This window comes from Leopardus geoffroyi, chromosome D4, assembly GCF_018350155.1.
Source record: "Leopardus geoffroyi isolate Oge1 chromosome D4, O.geoffroyi_Oge1_pat1.0, whole genome shotgun sequence".
In the NCBI taxonomy this organism is placed as follows: Eukaryota; Metazoa; Chordata; class Mammalia; order Carnivora; family Felidae; genus Leopardus; species Leopardus geoffroyi.
This window is the reverse complement of record NC_059342.1, coordinates 72,516,682-72,538,223: the sequence shown is the minus strand read 5'-3', so window position 1 is coordinate 72,538,223 and position 21,542 is coordinate 72,516,682. Positions and strand designations below refer to the sequence as shown.

Here is a 21,542-nt window from a genome sequence, read left to right as displayed (position 1 = left end):
TATTCATCTCCCCTGGGTGCGCAGTGTAGTAGGGGGTGGGATCCAGCCCCACAAAGTGTCTCTCTCAGTTGTTTTTTTATTTCTTTAATTTTTTAAATGCTTATTTGTTTTTGAGAGAGAGAGGGACCAAGACTGTGAGTGGGGGAGGGGCAAAGAGAGAGGGAGACACAAAATCCCAAGTAGGCTCCAGGCTCTGAGCTGTCAGCACAGAGCCTGATGTGGGGCTCGGACTCACGAACCGTGAGATCATGACCTGAGCCGAAGTCGATGCTTAACCAACAGAGCCACCCAGGCGCCCCTCTCTATTGTTTTAACTGGAGTCATGGTGGGTTCTTTTTTCTTTCTCTCTCCCAAAGATACACATAAAAGGACAACGGTTGCACCCTGTGGAATCAGTTCATGAGGAGACCGTCAACTTGACCACAGACAGCAGGACCCCCGAAGTGTGCCTAGATCTGTACCCAGGCACCAACTACACCGTGAGCATCTTCACCGCCCTGCCCAGACGCTCTGTGCCCGCCATCATTGGGTTCCAGACAGCTGGTAGGTAGAGGGGAAGTCTCATTGCCTCCTGGGAAATGTTAAGCACAGGATGTGGGGAAGTGTACTTCAGAATCAACTGGGCATGAGAGTTCCCACTTATTTTCTGAGATCTGTAGCCAGGAGGATGCAGTTACTCCAGGGGTCAGAACCAGCGCAGATCTAGTAAGAGAGATTCCTATCTTACTGATGCACTGATGTATTGTTTCACAGCTGGGTCCCTGGTTGAAATGGAAAGTAATGAGACATTTAAAAGAGGAGAACATTTGGTGACAGTGCAGCCAATTCCCAATTATCCAAGGAACTAGAGAGTAGCCATGTGGCTTATCTTTGGTCAGAAAGGGCAAGGTCATTTCTTACTCTTGGCTATAAGAGAGGAGGAGCCAGAGAGGGTGACCCAGCAGCTTTCCATCTAGGTAGGAAACTGACCCCAGGGCCGGTGAGGGGTGGGAATCAAGTTGACAGTGAGTGAGTGGATAGGGAAGAGGCAGCCCTAAGATGCAGGAAGGGAGATATTAAGTGAGAAGAGAAGTGGACAGGAAGGAGTTTCAAAAAGTAGTAATAAACCTCACTGCACATAGTTATCACATGATTTTTACAACAATATTGTGACAATTATAATAAATTTTTTTTCGTAATTTTGGTTATGGGGTGTCAGGACTGATTAAATACCTTGTAAGCAAATCTCAAGAAGCCATTAGTGTCATTTATTATTTTGGGTGAGTGGAGGTGGTTCTCAACTAGCTGTTTGATGTCCCACTTAAAATGTACCTCAGCCTTCGGGTATTACTACCACCAGGAACTGGGAAGTGACATGGATTTGGCAGAAATAATCGAATAGTCTGTGGATCTTAACAATAGAAAGCCAAATACAAAATTACACAGATTAGATTCCTAAGGTACTTATATATAAAAAACCCAAAATATTTCTTTCTAAACAAATAATATGTAGGGAAAGATGTTGTAGAATTAATATAACTAGAGAATCTTATTCAAAATTAATGATAAACTGCTGTGGATTTAGTAGGAATAGGCCTTATTGGGGCATATTTCTCACATCCAATTTTGGCTCAGGTTGTGAGTTTGAGCCCCGCATCGGGCTGTCTACTGTCGGCACAGAGCCTGTTTCAGATCCTCTGCCCCTTTCTCACTCTGCCCCTCCCCCACTTCTTTCTCAAAAATAAACAAACATTTAAAAAGGAGTATGTCTTCTCTTTTTCATAAGTTTTAAATTTTAATACAGTACAGTTAACATACAGTGTTACATGAGTTTCAGGTGTAAGATATAGTGATTCAGCAATTTTCTACATTACTCAGTGCTCATCACGATAAGTGTATTCTTTTTTTTAATGTTTTATTTATTTTTTTTGAGGGGGGAAGGGGCAGAGAGAGGGACAGAGGATCCAAAGCAGGCTCTGCACTGACAGCAGTGAGCCTCTGCAATGACAGCAGTGAGCTGATGTGGGTCTTGAACTCACGAACCATGAAATCATGACCTGAGCCGAAGTCAGCCACTTAACCAACAATAAGTGCATTCCACGATAAGTGTACTCTTAATACCCTTCACCTGTTTCATCACCTCCCTCCTCTCTGGTAACTGTCAGTTTGTTCCCTATACTTAGGAGTCTGTTTCTTGGTTTCTCTCTCTCTTTCCTTTTGTCATTTGTTTTGTTTCTTAAATTCTACATATGAGTGAGATCATATAGTATTTGTGTTTTTCTGATTTATTTTACTTAGCATTATACTCTCTACCTCCAACCATGTCATTGCAAATGGCAAGATTTCATTCTTTTTTATGGTTGAATAATATTCCTCTGTGTGTGTGTGTGTGTGTGTGTGTGTGTGTGTGTGTGTGCGCGTGCGTGCGTGTGCATGCACGCATGCCACATCTTTATCCATTCATCAGTCAACAGATACTTGGGCTGCTTCCATGTCTTGGTATTGTAAATAATGTTGTGATAAACATAGGGTTGCATGTATCCCTTTGAATTGGTGTTTTTGTATTTTTGGGATAAAATACCCAATGATGTGATTACTGGGCCATAGGGGTAGTTCAGTGTTTAACTTTTTGAGGAACCTCCATACTGTTTTCCACAGTGGCTTCACCAGTTTGCATTCCTACCAACAGTGCATGAGGTTTCCTTTTTCTCCACATCCTCAGTAACACTTGTTGTTTCTTGTTTCGTTGATATTAGCCATTCTGACAGGTGTGAGGTCATATGTCATTGTGGTTTTGATTTGTATTTCTCTGGCGATGAGTGATGTTGAGCATCTTTTCATCTATCTGTTGGCCATCTGTATGTCTTCTTTGGAGAAATGTCTGTTAATGTCTTCTGCCCCTTTTTAAATTAATTGGGTTATTTGTTCTTTGGGTATTGAGTTGTATCAGTTCTTTATATATTTTGAATACTTTTTATTGGTATGTCATTTGTAGATATTTCTCCCATTCCGTTGGTTGCCTTTTAGTTTGGTTGATTTTTTGCTTTACTCTGCAGAGATTTTCATTTTGATGTAGTCCCAGTAGTTTATTTTGTTTTTGTTTTCCTTGCCTTAGGAGACATATCTAGAAAAATGTTGCTATGGTCGATGTCAGAGAAATTACTGACTGTGCTTTCTTGTAGGATTTTTGTGGTTTCAGGTCTCACATTTATTTATTAAAAAAAAATTTTTTTTAATGTTTTTATTTATTTTTGAGACAGTGAGAGACAGAGCATGAACAGGGGAGGGTCAGAGAGAGAGGGAGACACAGAATCCGAAACAGGCTCCAGGCTCTGAGCTGTCAGCACAGAGCCCGACATGGGGCTCAATCCCATGAACCATGAAATCATGACCTGAGTTGAAATCAAAAGTTGATGTTTAACTGACTGCATCACCCAGGCACCCCACAATATTTGTTCCTTCAACCCATGACCATGGAATGTCTTTCCATTTATTTGTGTTATCAATTTTTTTTTCATCAGGGTTTTATAGTTTTCTTTCACCTCTTTGGTTATGTTTAGTCCTAGGTATTTTATTGTTTTTCATGGAATTGTAAATAGGATTGTTTTCTTAATTTGTCTTCCTGCTGCTTCATTATTGGTGCAAAAGATTTCTGTACGTTGATTTTGTATCCTGTGACTTTGCTGAATTTATCAGTTCTAGTAGTTTTTTGGTGGAGTTTTTAGGGTTTTCTATATGTAGTATCATGTCATCTGTAAATAGTGAAAGTTTTACTTCTTTGTTACCAATTTGGATGCCTTTTATTTCTTTTTGTCTGATTGTTGTGGCTAGGACTTTAAGTATTATGTTGAATCAAAGTGTTGAGAGTGAACATCCTTATCTTGTTCTTGACATTAGGGGAAAAGCTCTCAGTGTTTCCCCATTAAGGATGATGTTAGCTGTGGGTTTTTCATACGTGGCCTGTATTATGTTGAGGTATGTTCCCTCTAAACCTACTTTGCTGTGGGTTTTTTTATCATGAGTAGATGTTGTACTTTGTCAAATACTTTTTCTGCATCTATTGAAATGATCATATGGTTCTTATACGTTCTCTTATTGATGTGATGTATCATGTTGATTGATTTGTGAATATTGAGCCACTTTTGCATCCCAGGAATAAATCCCACTTGTTTGTGGTGAATGATTTTTTTTAATGCATTGTTCAATTCATTTGCTAGTATTTTCTTTTTTTTTTAATTTTTTTTTTTTTCAACGTTTATTTATTTTTGGGACAGAGAGAGACAGAGCATGAATGGGGGAGGGGCAGAGAGAGAGGGAGACACAGAATCGAAACAGGCTCCAGGCTCTGAGCCATCAGCCCAGAGCCTGACGCGGGGCTCGAACTCACGGACCGCGAGATCGTGACCTGGCTGAAGTCGGACGCCCAACCGACTGCGCCACCCAGGCGCCCCTGCTAGTATTTTCTTGAGGGTTTTTGCATCCATGTTCATCAGAGATATTGACCTGTAGTTCTCTTTCTTTTGTGGTGTCTTTATCTGGCTTTGGTATCAAGATGATACTGGCCTAATAGAATTAATTTGGAACTTTTCCTCCCTCTTCTATTTTTTGGAATAGTTTGAGAGGAATGGGTATTGACTCTTCTTTAAATGTTCAGTAGAATTCACCTGTGAAGCCATCTGGTCCTGGACTTTTGTTTGTTGGGAGTTTATTGATTACTGATTTAATTTCTTGGCTGGTTATTGGTCTGTTCAAATTTTCTATTTATTCCTGTTTCAGTTTTGGTAGATTATATGTTTCTAGGAATGTATCCATTTCTTCTAGGTTGTCCAGTTTATTGACATATAGTTTTCCTAATATTCTCTTACAAGAGTTTGTATTTCTCTGGTGTTGATTGTTATTTCTTCTCTCTCATTTGTGGTTTTGTTTATTTGAGTCCTCTCTCTCTTTCTCTCTCTTTTTTTTGGGGGCGGGGAACGGTCTGGCTATAGGTTTATCAATTTTGTTGATCTTTACAAAGAACCAGCTTTCATTGTTCTGTTCTATTGTTTTTTGGTTTCTATATCATTTACTTCTACTCTAATCTTTATTATTTCCTTCTGGGTTTAGGTTTTGTTTGTTGCTCTTTTTCTAGCACCTTTAGGACTTAGGTTGTTTATGTGAGATTTTTCTTGCTTCTTGAGGTAGGACTGTATTATTATAATCTTGCCTCTTAGAATTGCTTTCCTGCATCCCAAAGATTTGGGGTCATTATGTTTTCATTTTTATTTATTTCCATGTAATTTTTGTTTTCTTTGATTTCTTGGTGGACCCATTCATTGTTTAGTAGCATGTTATTTAACCTCCATGTATTTGTACCCTTTCCAAATTTGCTTTTTGTGGTTGATTTCTCATTTCATAGCGCTGTGGTCAGAAAAGATGCATGGTACAGCTTCTGTCATTTTGAATTTGTTGAGACTTGTTTTGTGGACTGTTATATGGTCTATTCTGGAGAATGTTCCATGTGCACTTGCAAAGAATGTGTATTCTGCTGTTTTAGGATGGAATATTCTGAATATATGTTAAATCCATCTGTTCCAGTATATCATTCAAAGCCGCTTTTTCCTTGTTGATTTTCTGTATGAACGATCTGTTCATTGATGTAAGTGGGATGTTAAAGTCCCCTCCTATTATTGTACTACTATTGATTAGTTCCTTTATGTTTGTTATTAACTGGTTTATGTATTGAGTGCTTTCATGTTGGGTGCATAAATACTTACAATTGATCTATTGTCTTGTAGGATTGTCCCCTTTATTATTACAAAGTGTCCTTCTTTGTCTCTTTTTACAGTCTTTGTTTTAAAGTCTTTTTCCATTTTAAGTATTGCTACTTCAGCTTTCTTTTGACGTCTATTTGTGTGATAGATGTTTCTCCACCCCCTTGCTTTCAATCTGCAGGTGTCTATACGTCTGAAATGAGTCTCTTGTAGGCAGCATATAGATGGGTATTGTTGTTTAATCTCTTCTCTCACCCTATATCTATTGATTGGAGCATTTAGTCCATTTACATTCAAAGTAATTATTGATAGGTATGTATTTACTGACGTTTTGTTACTTGTTTTATAGTTTTAGTTTTTCTAGGGAATAGGTCTTATTGAAAAGACTTCAAACTCGTGTGTCATTATTTAGTCAAAATGACAGCTTGCTGTTCAGTGTCAGCTGTTTTTACTAATACCCAGTTACCTCTACAAGGTAATTTGTCTCCAAGAAAAAGATGGTCTGTAGGGTCAGACAGATGTGGTTTGCATTTTAACTCTGCATTGAAGAGTTAGGTGACCATGGCTGAGTATTTAAATGTCTCCAGATCTCTTTCCTCTGCCTGAAATTTTAAGTGGAATTGGATTAAATTTGCAAGTTAGTCTAGTGAGAATTGGGTTATATGGAGGCATCCCAACTGGGAAAAAGTACATTTCTACATTTACTCAATATTACTTAAGTTTTATCTTTTCTGTTCATATATGCACTGTTGTAAAGATTTGCCATTCTCTTCCTTTAGATCCTGCACATTTGGTGATCTGATCTCATTATAAGCTTCATGCTAGTTCTCTTAAAATGAATTGGGAAGTCTTCCATATTTTTTATGCTCTAGAAAAGTTTGTATCACTTTGGAATTTTGCCTTCCTCTAAAGTTGGACACATTTTCTCTTGAGATCGTTAGGTTTTATCCCTTTTGGGAGATAATTCTTTGATAACTTTGTTAATTTCTGCTATGACTTTTTAAAAAAATCTGTTTATGTTTCCTATAATTTCTTCAATTTTTTTTAATTTTTAAAAAAAGTTTAGTTTTTTATTTAAAAAAATTTTTTTTAGTTTATTTATTTTGAGAGAGAGAGAGAGAGAGAGAGAGGAAGCTCATGTGAAAGCAGGGAGAAGGGCAGAGAGAGAGAAGAGAGAGAATTCCAAACAGGCTCTGCATGCTGTCAGTGCAAAGCCTGAGGTGGGGCTTGAACCCATGAACCATGAGATCATGACCTTAGCTGAAACCAAGAGATGCTTAACTGACTGAGCCACTCAGGTGCCCCTATTTATTTTTGAGAGAGAGACAGAGAGTGCCAACGAGTAGGGAGGGGCAGAAAGAGAGGGAGATAGAGAATCCCAAGTATTCTTCATATTGTCAGCACAGAGCCTGACTCAGGGCTCGAACTGATGAACTGAACCATGAAATCATGACCTGAATTGAAATCAAGAGTCGGACATGTAACTGACTGAGCCTCCCCAGCGCCCCCTTCAGTCAATTTTCATTATTTGTATTTTCCTAAAAGAGTATGGTTGAGATTTTAAGTATATCAGTGGAATGTCATATGGAATATTTACTGACAATTCCTCTGGGGTTACAGGTTATATAACCCCAGGTTATTTTGATTCCTAATTTGGGTTTTCTCTCAAAAATTGATTAGCTTAGCTTGAGTTGTCTGTTTTATTACTGTTCCTTTCCCTGAAGAATAAACTCTTGGTTTTTTAAGTGTTTCTTTTTCTATGTCATTAATTTCTCCCCTTAGTTTTATTATTTCTTTCTCCTTGATTCTCTTAAGTTGGTTGTATATTGTTCTATTAAGAAATTCTTCCACTGAATGTATAATTCAACATATTTCCATTTTTTCCTGTTTGAGCATAAAAGTCTTTAATGCTTCTGAACTTGAGCATTGGTAGAATTCCTTAGATGCTGATACATATTCTCTTTATCCTTACTTTCTAGGCATGATATAATTGTGATTCTGATTTTCTCTTTGATTGATTTTCTCTTTGGTTGAAGAAATGTTTTGAGTGTGTTAATATATGTTCTCTTTATGTTTACTTTTTTTTTTTTTCAACGTTTATTTATTTTTGGGACAGAGAGAGACAGAGCATGAACGGGGGAGGGGCAGAGAGAGAGGGAGACACAGAATCGGAAACAGGCTCCAGGCTCCGAGGCATCAGCCCAGAGCCTGACACGGGTCTCGAACTCCCGGACCGCGAGATTGTGACCTGGCTGAAGTCGGACGCTCAACCGACTGCGCCACCCAAGCGCCCCATCTTTATGTTTACTTTCAAAGCATTACATAATTGCTATTTTGATTTCCCCATTGACTGAAGGATTAATTATAAGTGAATTATACAAGTGGCAGATTTTCTTTTTTTTTTTTTTAACATTTAACTTTGTTGTTAATTTCTAGTTTTATTACATTTTGGTATTTTTTGGGGGGGACTTATTGACATTTTCTTGGGGCTTATTATTTGGGAAAGTTTTGTGATAATGTTTGCTTGTGAGTAGAGTAAGATCTGGTCTTCAGTCAACTTTATTAATAAAGTTATTCAGATCTTCTATTTTTTGTTGTATTATTGGTTTTTGGTTACTTGGATCGCCATTTTTCTCAGTTTCTCTCAGAAATCCTAATTGTTTTCTTTCACACATTTTGATGTTATGATATTTATGTCTTAATTGCAGATTCTAACTTTCATTAGTAATAAATGGCTTATTTTAACCTGTATAATATTTTTTGCCTTGGAATATAGTTTGATAACAATACTGGTTTTCTTGATTTCTTTGTGTATCTATTTGCATAATATGTTTTTGTTCACTGTTGTTCCTTTTTAATAAGAAAAATTTTAATTTTCGTGTAGTTAATGTACAGTGTTATATCAGTTTCAGGTGTACAATATAGTGATTCAGAAGTTCCATGCATGACTCAGTGTTCATCATGATAACTGTTTTTAAAAAAAAATTTTAATGTTTTTATTTTTTTTTGAGAGAGAGAGAGACCGAGTGCAAACACAGGAGGGGCAAAGAGAGAGGGAGACACAGAACCTGAAGCAGGCTCCAGGCTCTGAGCTGTCAGTACCGAGCCCTGTGCGGGGCTCAAACTTGTGAACCACAAGATCATGACCTGAGCCAAAGTCGGACACTTAACTGACTGAGCCACCCAGGCGCTCACATGATTAGTGTACTCTTAATCCCCTTCACTTGTTTCCCCATTCCCATATTCTAAACACTTTTGTTCTTAAAAGCTGTCTGAATAACATTGCTGTAGATGTACTCTAGGAAGCAGCATATACTGTGAGCCTTCTTGAGAAAAGCTTTTTGTTTTTTTTTAATTGAATCTTTACAAACATTTTTTTTTAATGTTTATATATTTATTTTGAGAGAAAGAGATAGAGCATGAGCAGGGGAAGGGCAGAGAGGGAGACAGAAGTCCGAAGCAGGCTCTGCACTGACAGCAGAGGGCCCGATGCAGGGCTCAAACCCACAAATCATGAGATCATGACCTGAGCGGAAGTCAGACACTTAACTAGCTGAGCCACCCAGGCACCCTGAGAAGAGTTTTGTTTTTAAGTAGATAAGTTAAGCAATTTATTTACATTTAGTGTTCTTTGTAATGTGATTTTCCTTTCTTCTGTCATCTTAATTTTTTTTTCTTCTTTATGTTGCTTTGCTATGTCCATTGTTTTCTATCTTTTTGCTACATAAATTTCTTCTTCAGTGATTCAGAGAGTATAGATTTTGTTTTTATTCTATGTTACACATTAAAAAACAAAATCCTATTTGAATGTATATTTTTTTTCTGATTACCAGTGTTCTGAAATAATGTTAATTTCTTCCTGAATAAAGAATTTAGCATTCTGTACTTCCTTTTTTTCCTTCCCCTCTTGCTTCCCTTATGTTATTGGCTTAATACAGCATTTTACTGCCAGCTTCTTATTTTTAATCATTTTAAACATGTATCTTTGTTTATTTTTTAAAAGTTTTTTTTTTTTAATTTATTACTTATTTTTGAGAAGGACAGAGAGAGTGCAAGCAGGGGGCAGGGAGAGAGGGAGAATCTCAAGCAGGCCCCACACCATCAGCTCAGAGCCTAATGTGGGCTTGAACTCACCAACCGTGAGATCATGACCTGAGCCGAAGTCGGACACATAGCTGACTGACCCACCCAGGCGCCCTGGCCTTCACTATTTCTTTTTTCTTTTCTTTTTTTTTTTTGACCTTCACTATTTCTAATGCACTTTAAATTCTGTTGTTGGACTTGCATTTCCTTTTGTTCCTTGTCTCATCTAGTTCCCTTTTTTTTTTTTTTTAAAGTAAGCTCTAGGCCCAACATGGGGCTTGAACTCAACAACCCCCCAGATCGAGAGTCCCTAGATTGAGAGTCACATGCCCTACAGACTGAGTCAGCCATGTTTTCTTTTTCTTTTTGCCACTCAACCAATTTCCTTTCTGCTATTGCATTCTCTTATTAACTCATCCTTTATCCCATTTTAATCTATCTTTAAAATTTTTTTACTGAAGGTACAAAACAGATGTTGCCTAATTATACTATTACTTTGCTCAATATTTTAAAACTTTTATTTATTTATTTTTAAAATATTTACTTATTTATTTTTGAGAGAGAGAGAGAGAGCGCGCGCGCAACTGCAAGAGGAGAAGGGCAGAGAGAGAGTGAGAGAGAATCCTAAGCAGAGCCTGATGCAGGGCTTGATCTCATGAGCCGCAAGATCATCAGTGAGCTAAAATCAAGAGTCAGATGCTTAACTGACTGAGCCACCCAAGCAATCCAATTGTTTTTCAAAGAATATTTATTCTTTGCCTCTTTGTAGAATTGTTTCACAGGCTTTTTTTTTTCTAGATTACTTATTTTTCTAGATTACTTCTAGATTATTTTCTAGATTATTTCTAGATTACTTATTTTTTTCTAGATTACAATAAGTAATCTTGTTACTTTATTACAATAAGTAATAAAAGTTTTATCTAGGTCTGATATTTCCCTCATAATAAAATGGATGGCATTCTCTCTCATTTTGCTTTTTATTGGATGATATTAGTGTGTGCTTTTGTCACATCTCATCTTGAAGGATTTGCTGCTGATTGGATAATCCAGCATCCTTCAGGAAACAACTAGCTGTGAGAAAGCCCACTGGCTTGAGCTTTATTTCTGAGCACTTCGCTGTCTTGATTAGTGAAACTGGTGCTCTTGGACAGTGTCCGTTGTCCAACTTCATTGTGATGCTGTGGTCTACAGAGGCAGGAGAGCACTGAGTCCCTCCTTCTGCCAACACAGGCTCTCTGTCAGGTAGGACCTCCAGGTCCCTGGGCCTCCAAGTAGAAGTCGTTCCATGTCACTGGTCTCCAGTATGCTAAGGAAGGACTATTATTATTATTACTACTACTAGTAGTTGTAATAGTAGTATATATTACTTTTTACCCTGGCTGCCTATCAGCATTGCCTGGTGAATTAAAACAAAATACAGATGTGTATTCACACCTCAGATCTGTGTCTGGGCCATTCTGATGTTCAGATAGGATCAGGAACTACGAGGCTAAATTGTTCCAAGTGGAGCATCCATCACTTATGTGTCCTGTTGCTGTCCTTACTTCTAGCCCCTACCTCTGTGGGCACCAGTTTCTTCTCCAGTTCCTTCCTTGAACACTTTGAGGCCATGCCCCTTTGCTTGATGGCAAAGGCACATAGTAGCTCTCGGTATCTTCCTTTCATCTGGTCTCTTCCGCACGGTGCTAAGCAGAAACATCTTCATGTTTATGCCTTGTTTATGTCAACCCACCCTTCTTTCTAACCCAGATGCAAATTTTGACCCATTTTTACTATTCTCAGTCACTTCTGTCAGGACTGGGGGTGGGAAGTGAGAGCCAGATGCCTTTGTTCACATTGCCATCTTCCCCTGAATTCAGACTATGATGGCTGTGAGTGAGAAATCATACTGAGCTGGGAACTCTGCAGGCAGTACTTCTGTTTTATGTTCCGTTTGTGAACAGACATATACTGTGTGTGGTAGTCCTTACGTACGTATATTTGGCGTGCCTCAAAATCATGCACACACGTAGCAATTTTTGCTTCTGATGTCCTTATTAAATCTTTAAAAGGATCTTATAAAATCTTTAAATCTGAGCCTGGGCGGCTCAGTGGGTTAAGTGTCCAACTCTCGATTTCAGCTCAGGTCATCATCTCATCATGGGTTGTGAGTTTGAGCCCTGTGTCGGGCTGTGCACTGACAGCGAGGAGCCTGCTTGGGATTCTCTCTCTCCCTCTTTCTCTGACCTTCCCCTGCTCAAGCTCCCTCTCTTCCTCAAAAATAAATAAATAGGGGCGCCTGGGTGGCGCAGTCGGTTAAGCGTCCGACTTCAGCCAGGTCACGATCTCGCGGTCCGTGAGTTCGAGCCCCGCGTCAGGCTCTGGGCTGATGGCTCAGAGCCTGGAGCCTGTTTCCGATTCTGTGTCTCCCTCTCTCTCTCTGCCCCTCCCCTGTTCATGCTCTGTCTCTCTCTGTCCCAAAAATAAATAAACGTTGAAAAAAAAAAATTAAAAAATAAATAAATAAATAAATAAATAAATAAATAAATAAATAGGGGCGTTTGGGTGGCTAAGCGTCCAACTTCAGCTCAGGTCATGATCTCACAGTTTGTGAGTTTGAGCCCCACATCAGATACTGCTGCTGGCACAGAGCCTGCTTCGAATCTTCTCTCCCCCCACCCCACTCTCTGCCCCTCCCCCTCTTGTGCACTCTGGCTCTCTAAAAATAAATAAATAAACTTTTTGAAAAAAATAAATAACAGCTAAAAAGTTGTGAAGATAAAGGGGAGAACAAGTGATAGATAGGTCTTCAAATTGTCTCTCATAACCATAGTTTTACATTTTCCAATTATAGCTAAGAATATTTTCTCCCAGCTAATTGCCTTGTGTTGCATGTGTGAGTGATATCTAAAATGCTGTGGGCAATTTTGATTTTGAATAATTTGTTGTCATTATTACTTCTTAGGTAGCAGAGACTCTCATGGGAGAAATGTAGTTTTCTAGGTAGTTATAAAAAGCCTCTTCTTTCTGATAGACATTTAAATTTTTTCTCATTTGACAAAAATGTACTGGCTTGTTAGGAAACTTGCTTTTCCTTGCAAGTTAGCCATGGTATTCCTAGACATTCTGTAAGGTGTTTTTTTGTTTTTGTTTTTTGTTTTGAGAGAGTGAGGGAGAACACATAAATGGGGTAGAGGGGCAGAGGGGGAGAGAGGGAATCTTAAGCAGGCTCCACACTCAGCACAGAGCCGGACATGGGGCTTGATCCCATGACTCTGGGATCATGACTTGAGCCAAAATCAGGAGTCAGATGCTCAACCGACTAAGCCACTCAGGTGTCCCTGTGAGTTTTTTACTCATTAGTAACAAACCTCTTCACTCTCAATGACACGTGAAGAAACTAGAACATTGAAGGAATAAATTAGACTGGAGGAGGTATGAAATTACTTTTTTTTTTTTTAAACCAGCGGTTGAAATAAGTCTGCTCTCTGATTATGTTACTGCCTTAGTTCTCTGAATAGCTCTTGAAATACTGCCTGCTATGAAGCAAACATCTTGCCTGGCCATCTACTTTCTGATCATCTTCTAGGTAGGAAGCCCCCACTCTGAGAGTTCTAATCCATGCTCTTTGACTTTTATTGATCTTTTCCTTATTCTCAGACTTTCTAGCTTTTGACACATTTCCCTCCATGACATTTTACATATGGACTATCCAAGTGATATCCAACTTTCTTTTTTTTTTTTTTTTTAAATTTTTTTTTTTTTTCAACGTTTATTTATTTTGGGGACAGAGAGAGACAGAGCATGAACGGGGGAGGGGCAGAGAGAGAGGGAGACACAGAATCGGAAACAGGCTCCAGGCTCTGAGCCATCAGCCCAGAGCCCGACACGGGGCTCGAACTCAGGGACCGCGAGATCGTGACCTGGCTGAAGTCGGATGCTTAACCGACTGCGCCACCCAGGCGCCCCGATATCCAACTTTCTAAAAGTATCACAGCTTTATTAGATTACATTGATTAATTTTTTTAATGTTTGTTTATTTATTTTGAGAGGGAAAGAGAGCAAGCAGGAGAGGGGCAGATAGAGAAGGGGAGAGAGGATCCCAAGTAGGCTCCTTCCTGTCAGCACAGAGCCCGACATGAGGTTTGATCTTTCATGGACCGTGAGACCATAACCTGAGCTGAAATCAAGAGTGAGACGCTTAACTGACTGAGCCACTGAGGGGCCCCCTATTAGTTTACATGGATTTTTAAATATGAATTATTTCATCTGATTCTCTCAATAGCCTGTGATGTAAGAAAAAGCAAGTCAGATTACTGGATTTCACAAAGAAGGACACTGAGGTTTGGAGGGCTTAAGTGACTTAGCTAAGGTCATGCAATTAAGAAGTTGTGGAGCCAGGACTTGAAGCCAAATGTGATACCCTTGCTTTTAAACACCCTGTTGGCTTTTATAAGGTGTCCGTTTCAAATGTTACTTAGCCAAGATATGTTTTGCTAAGATATACAACCTGTCCACATGTCTTATCTTTTAGAAGATGATCTCTCAGAAGATGATGCAACTTTCAATATTTCAATATTCAGCGAAGCTTGTTTGAAACTGAGCAGGGGCCCTAGGAAAGCTGGATCAGAACAAACGTACCAAGTAAGAAGATCTCTCATGCTGTCTGTCAAAGTACTGTGTCACTTAAAAATTTGGGTGCTCTCCAAGTGAGGATCCAAAGTATTTAAAAAATGAACGTCTAGACAGTTTGATTTTTGTCTCTAGAGATGGATATGAGATGTGAGATGGATGCCAAGTGAGGGATTAAATTGGAGGAAGACACCGTATTTGGTGACTTGCTATCGGTTTCCCTGTCTGGTATTTCACATGTGTATGTTTTATTATTTTATGCATTTTATAATTACAGCTTATTTTATCATCAAATTCATACTTGCAGATCTTTAAGAAACTCATTGCATGGCTATTGGTCCCCATTTAACTTGACTTTTTAAAAGTCAACACATCTCAAAATTATAAATAAACTCAGGTAGGAACTGAGAGTTTTTATTTTGTGTCATCTTTAGTGCCTAGCAAGTCATTTGGCAGAGTAGACTAAGTATTAAATTAAAGTTAATTAATTCATTAGCCATTTACCAAAACCATATAATGTATCAGTCACACTAAGGTAACTTTCAAGTCACACTAAGGTAAAGTGTTTTTTTTTTTTTTTTTTTTTTTTTAATATTTATTTTTGAGAGAGAGAGCATGAGTGAGTGAGTAAGCATGAGCGGGGGAGGGGCAGAGAGGGAGGAGACACAGAATCTGAAGCAGGCTCCAGGCTCAGAGCTGTCAGGACAGAGCCCAATGCGGGGCTCGAATTCACGAACTGCGAGATCATGACCTGAGCCCAAGTCAGATGCTTGACCGACTGAGCCACCCAGGCAACAATCCCCCCCCCCCCCCGTTTTTAAACATTTTTTTATCCCACAATGATGTGGGATGAAGGTGAAGAAGGACACCGTGGGCCAGTAGAGTAGCATATTGAGTTTTAGGGAACATGGTTCTCTTAGGGAACAAAGAAAGCAAGGGAGAATAGCAAGAGATGAGGCAAAAACCTAAGCAGTGGCTAGATCGTGAACAGCCCTGTAATTTGGAGTTTGGATCTTATTTTGATGTCTCTGTGGAGTCACTGAAGGATTTTAAACTGGTGAACAAAATATTCATATTTTTATATTAGGGAGACTACAGGGGCTAGAAATATATTCAAGTACTTAAATAAAATTAACATTAATTTAAGATACAGATGATGTCAGAAAATCAGTGTAGGGCCTCCTGGATGGCTCAATTGGTTGAGCTTCCGACTCCTGATTTTGTTTCAGGTCATGATCCCAGGGTCGTGGGATTGAGCCCTGAGTTGGGCTCCACACTGAGCGAGGGGCCTGCTTGAGATTCTCTCTCTCTCTCTCTCTCTCTCTCTCTCTCTCTTACTGCCCCTCTACCCTGCTCATGCACTCTCTCTCAAAACAACAACAACAAAAAAAACCCTAAACCAACCCCCCACCCAATAAAGGCAGTTTGCAAAGACAGTATAGAATATATATGTATTATAAAAATGCAAACGAACACCTGTTAGTGTAAGCCAAAAAAGAAAAACAAATTAAGCCATGAGACACCATGATTCTTCTTTGAGCATAGAATACTGTTCTCCACAGCTGCTGGCCACTGAAACTGTCATGACTTTTCCAGAATAGTTATTTGTTAGCATCTATCAGTAAATTTTTGGAAATGGACTGTAATTAATTATGCAGACATATACAGAAAGATTACGCTGTTCTCTGAAGCTTTATTTGTAATAGGGGAAATTGGAAACAACTTAAATGTTCATCAGTAGGGATTTGGTTAAGTAGAGAATCATACATTCATCTGATAGACCACTATGCAGACATGAAATAGGTTCTACCTCACACTGGACAGCATTTGCTACTGGAGACCCTCTCAGTCTCTCCCTCCCAGGATTCCTTTCCTCTGCCTGTCCCTTAAATCTGATTACCCTCAAGGTTGTTCCTTGCCCATTCTCTCGTCATTCTGTACCCCACTTTGAGCCATCTTATCCAATCTCTTTATTTCCTTCACTGTCTCCATGCTGGTAAGTTCTAAATCAGTTTCTTCAGGCCTCATTGGTTCTATAAGCTCTAAGCCCCGTACTCCCTGACTAGCTTCTTGTGTTCTTTTGCATTGTGTCTTCATGTATGTGACCCTCCTACCAGCAGTGTCCTTCCTTCCCTTATCCTACCTGGCTGCCTCCTATTTATCCTCAAGACTCAGCTCAGTCAGCAACCCTGGTGGGACACCTTCGCTGACTTCCTGTCCCAAACGCTGTTCCTGATCTCTGAATAGTTTTTCCTACCCCCTAACTCACTTGGTTAATGCTAATTTCTCCTCTGGTCCATAATTAAGATAGGGAAGCTTTTCCCCATCCCTAAAGAGGAGGATGAGGTGTTCCTCCTGAGTGCTCCTACAGCCTCATGTATTATAGCATTTCTCCCTCAGTGTTTAAAAAAGTTCTTTTTAAATGTTTATTTATTTGAGAGGGAGAGAGGGAGAGAGAGAGAGAGAGAGAGAGAGAGAATCCCAAGCAGACTTCATTGTCAGTGCAGATAGAGCCTGATGTGGGGTTCGAACTCACAAACCCTGAGATCATGACCTGAGCCAGAGTCAAGAGAAAAGATACTCAACTGACTGAGCCACCCAGGTGCCCCCTCCCTGGGTATTTTGTTTGCCTAGATACTCATCTGTGAGTTCCTTGAGGTTAGGATCTTATCTTATTTGCCATTGTATACCCAATGCTGTATGCTCTGTATATCTATTTAGAGAACGAATTAATGACAGTCTTTACAATATATGTTAAAAAAAATTTTTTTTTTACCATTTATTAATTTTTTGATAGAGTGTGAGTGGGGGAGGAGCAGAGAGAGAGACACACACAGAATCCAAAGAAAGCTCCAGGCTCTGAACTGACAGCACAGAGCCCAACGTGGGGCTTGAACTCACGGGCCATGAGATCATGACCTGAGCTGAAGTCGGACGCCCAACTGACTGAGCTACCCAGGCGCCCCTACAATATATTTTTAAATAAAATAACTTCAGTATAGAATCATGCATGCAGTGTGATTCAAATTTGTAACCAGAAAGTAATTTTTTGTCTGTAGACTAAACCACGTGGAGTTTAGGATGAGACTGTGTAGAAATGCAACCTCCATAGTTGTGAGGTCTTCTCCAGCAGATGGCAGCAGCCTGAATGTAGGACTGGTGGTCAAGTGTCTGGATTGATCCACTGTGTTTTGCATTTTCTAGAATGGGTAGAATTGAGAACCAAGGGGCAAGGGGATTGAGGGTACTGGACAAGAGAATAATTGAAGTGATAGACAGTGGTACCTCAGAGAGTTGGGGAAGACGAGGACTGGGGTGGTAGAATATTGGTAGAAGATCTTGAGTGAGGAAATCTTGGGGGAAGAAATCTCTCTCTTGAGAGAGATGAGGAATAATGGGCAAGTGGTTCAGAAAGATAGGAGCTTGTGAGATCTTGGAGCAACTCAGCGTGACACAGTCTGGGATGTGGCCATGGATATGAGTAGCTAATGTGGAGTGAAGGAACTTTATAACATTGAGCTCAAGGAACTCTGAGGCCAAGTTTTGATGGCTTATTTATAAGGATCTTTAAGTTACCGAAGATAATGGTAGGAATTGAGGAGAGAGGAATCTCCCAAAGCGCCTGGTGTCAGGGTCCTGGATGACTATGGAAGATTGGCAAGGGATGAGGAGGGATGGGGGGTGGTATAGCCAGTGACATGAGCATCAAAGGAAATACTAAACACAAAGATGTCCAGCTGTAGCACACTGATCAAGGGTTTATCATATTACTTCTGGGACCTTCACATATTTTTTTCCTCTTAAATCCCTATATTATACATGCATCTTGGGTCGGCAGTGGGTAGGGTATTATTGGGTTAACAGCGTGCATGATGAATCCATGAACCAAACACTCTTTTATCAGAGCTCTAATAGGAAGGACCAAGTGAAGGACCATTGAACAGTTGCTTTGAATGCATAATTTGGAGGAGTCCTCATAAAGTTAAAAAATTCTGCTTTGTGAAGCTTGTCGATGGATTCTTTATGAATGAAAATAAAAGAATTTTGCCCACTAGCTCCAGTGCAGTCTTGTAAAGTATTTTTTTTTAATTTTAAAGTATTTTTAAAAATGTTTTTAAGTTTATTCATTCATTTTGAGAGAGAAAGCATGAGCGGGATTGGGGCAGAGACAGAGGGAGAGAGAGAGAATCCCAAGCAGGTTCTGAGCATGGAGTCCAATGAGGGGCTTGAACCCACAAACCCACTGTCAGATAATGACTTGAGCTGAAGTCAGACACTCGATTGACTGAGCCACCCAGGTGCCCCTCCGGTGCAATCTTCTTTACCTGGGAGGATATCAATGGATTACCTTAGGGTAGCCTATGTTTTGTTCATGTGAGATGCAGTTATGCATTTTAAGCTCTGCCCTATAGCTGGTTGAGGGGGACGTTGAATAGGATAGGTAAGGTAGCTTTGTAAAGTCCATCCTGGTTTAGCTCACTATGGTATTAAAAATGATTCTAAGTGGGTGATGACTAATAGAATGAACTTCTTGCTTTGTCTCCATTTTGCTTATAGTCTAGATATCTGCAAGCCAACAGGAAATTTAATGCAACACTTTATTTTAATCTCATGACAGTTTAAAGTTCTGGGTCAGAGGTGGTATCTGAATAATTTTTATCATGCCGCATCATTTAACTTCACAACGAGGGAACAAGCTCCAGTAGTGTGTTTAGACCTGTACCCAGCAGCGGATTACACAGTGAATATCACTCTACTGGGATCTTCTGAGCAGCACTCAGTGCAAATAACAATGACAACTGCACCAGCAGGTGGGTGTGTGTGTCTTTCTGTTTTGTGGCTCAGGACAAGAGAAATATGTGAATTACACAATGTTGGGAATGCTCCTCTGGGAGGCAAGAGACTTGGGTTCTGTTTCTAATGACCACCAACTTTTTCTGGGCTTCAGAGTGCCTGAATCTTACCACCTACTCCTTTCCCACAGGGGTTCTGGCTCCTAGAGGGTATAGATCAGGAATGGACTGTGTTATTTAGGGCTCTCTGACAGTGATGGATTGAAGATACCTGTAAGGTCTACTGTCTTTTACCCAAACTTGAAGATAGCTGAGCTCCAAGGGTAGACCATATGGACAACTAGAACCAAATTCCAGGAGATCATGAATGTGAGCCGGGACAAAGAGGCCTTATGACTAGACTGTGTATGAGCATATGAACCCGACATAGAGAGCAGTGGCCTAATGAAGGTCAGGCTTCTTAGGAAAGGGCCATGTGGCCTTGTGAGGAAGCCAGATAAAGGCCAGCTGTGTCAACTGCACAGCTCTCACTAGTGGGGAGGGTCACAGAATTGTTTTGTTCTTTAATCCATTGGGTTTGACAAATTGATGGGTGGAGAGGCTGCCACCTTTGAAGGAATGCAGTTGAATAGGGTAGATCCTGCTCCTACCTTCCTGATACTTCTCTCCCAGACTAACCATTGTTCTGAGGGAAGAAAAGCAGAATTATGTGATGGTTGCCCAACATTGTGAACTTACTAAATGTCATTAAATTGTACACTTGAAAGTGGTTAATTTCATGTTGTGTGAACTGTACCTCCATTTAAAAAAATTTTTTTTTAATTTATTTATTTTGAGAGAGAGAGAGAGAGCTAGAGAGTGAGGAAGGGGCAGAGGGAGAGGGAGAGAGAGAATGCCAAGCAGGCTCCGGTGGTGACAGCACAGAGCCTGATGCAGGGCTCGATCCCACTAACTGTGAGATCATGACCTGAGCCAAGCTCGAGTTGGATGCTTAACTGACAAAGCCATCCAGGCACCCCATTATTCCCATTTCATAGACAAAGATCATGAGGCGCAGAGAAGTTAAACAATTTGTCCAAGATCACAAACCTAGTGATTTGAACACAGAAGTCTGGCTCCAGGGCCCTCATTCTTTTTTTTTTTTTTTTTTTTTTAATTTTTTTTTTTTCAACGTTTTTTTTTTATTTTTGGGACAGAGAGAGACAGAGCATGAACGGGGGAGGGGCAGAGAGAGAGGGAGACACAGAATCGGAAACAGGCTCCAGGCTCTGAGCCATCAGCCCAGAGCCTGATGCTGGGCTCGAACTCACGGACCGCGAGATTGTGACCCGGCTGAAGTCGGACGCTTAACCGACTGCGCCACCCAGGCACCCCTCCAGGGCCCTCATTCTTAATCAGAAATTCCACTGTTTCTCACTAATTATTTAGTTATTCAAAAGAAAAAAGCAAAATTATGCGCTATGAACCCAGTGCATAGTCAGTCCAGACCCACCTTGCTTTTTGCCAAGCTTGGACCGTGAACAAAAACTTCCAATGATGCATAAATGCATTCATTTAATGCATGTTTATTTCTTACCTACTATGTGTCAGGCAGGTTCTAATAGCTGACATCATAGCAGCGATAAAACAGTCCCAGCTGTCATGGAGTGGGAGTCAGGAGGTCAGGATAGTGAGAGATAAACAAGTAAGGAAATAAATCAGATGTTAAGTGGGGCTTAGTGTTAAAATGAAGAATAAAGCATGGCAAAGGGACTGACAATGAATGGTCAAGGAAGGCCTCTATTATAAAGTGACATTTAAGCACAGATCTGGAGGAAGTGAGGGAGTAAGCCATGCATAAGGAGGACGCCAAGTGACAAAGTCTTGAGAGAGGCATGTCCTTGACATGTTCTAGGAACATCAAGGAAGCTAATATGGCTGGAGCAGGGTGAGCTGGAGAAAGTGGTAAGAGGTGAGGTCTAAACTGTAGCCTGAATATAATCTGAGTCCCATGGTGTCAAATTCAGAAAGTAAGTCCATTGTTACCTTCTCCTTACAAGGTGGATCCCAAAATTACCATTGGTAAGTATAATCTAGCACGTGATCTTTCAGCCTCTATAGGTTCCCAAGCAATTTGGAGTCCACCACTTGTGAATTTGAACTTAGTTTGGGAAATGGTCTCTTCTCATAAAGTTACTTGGATTCTGACAGTAGTCTTGCCATATGTTTTTGTGGGGAGGGAAATCTTCTTCTGTGGAAAATTTTAGAACTTTGCCACGGTGGCTCCAGGTCTTTCTTGGTGCCCACCTCAAGTATTTAGCACCTTTTCATTTTCATTTCTCCT

At 40.0% G+C, this 21,542-nt stretch overlaps 1 protein-coding gene across 14 annotated transcripts in view; it reads left to right on the top strand.

Moving 5' to 3' along the window:
• The window catches only part of SUSD1 (sushi domain containing 1), a 258,157-nt gene that overhangs the window by 57,832 nt on the left and 178,783 nt on the right, over positions 1–21,542 (top strand). For 13 of the 14 annotated variants that reach the window (XR_006710319.1, XR_006710318.1, XR_006710320.1 and 10 more), the window contains 3 exons: positions 357–543; positions 14,329–14,438; positions 19,045–19,237. Coding sequence is in view for 11 of the 14 variants with exons in the window: in XM_045469272.1 (XP_045325228.1) it covers positions 357–543; positions 14,329–14,438; positions 19,045–19,237 (490 nt within the window). In the remaining 3 variants the exon portion in view is untranslated. The remainder of the gene's footprint in view (positions 1–356; positions 544–14,328; positions 14,439–19,044; positions 19,238–21,542) is intronic. The other variant, XM_045469267.1, reaches the window with a different exon arrangement.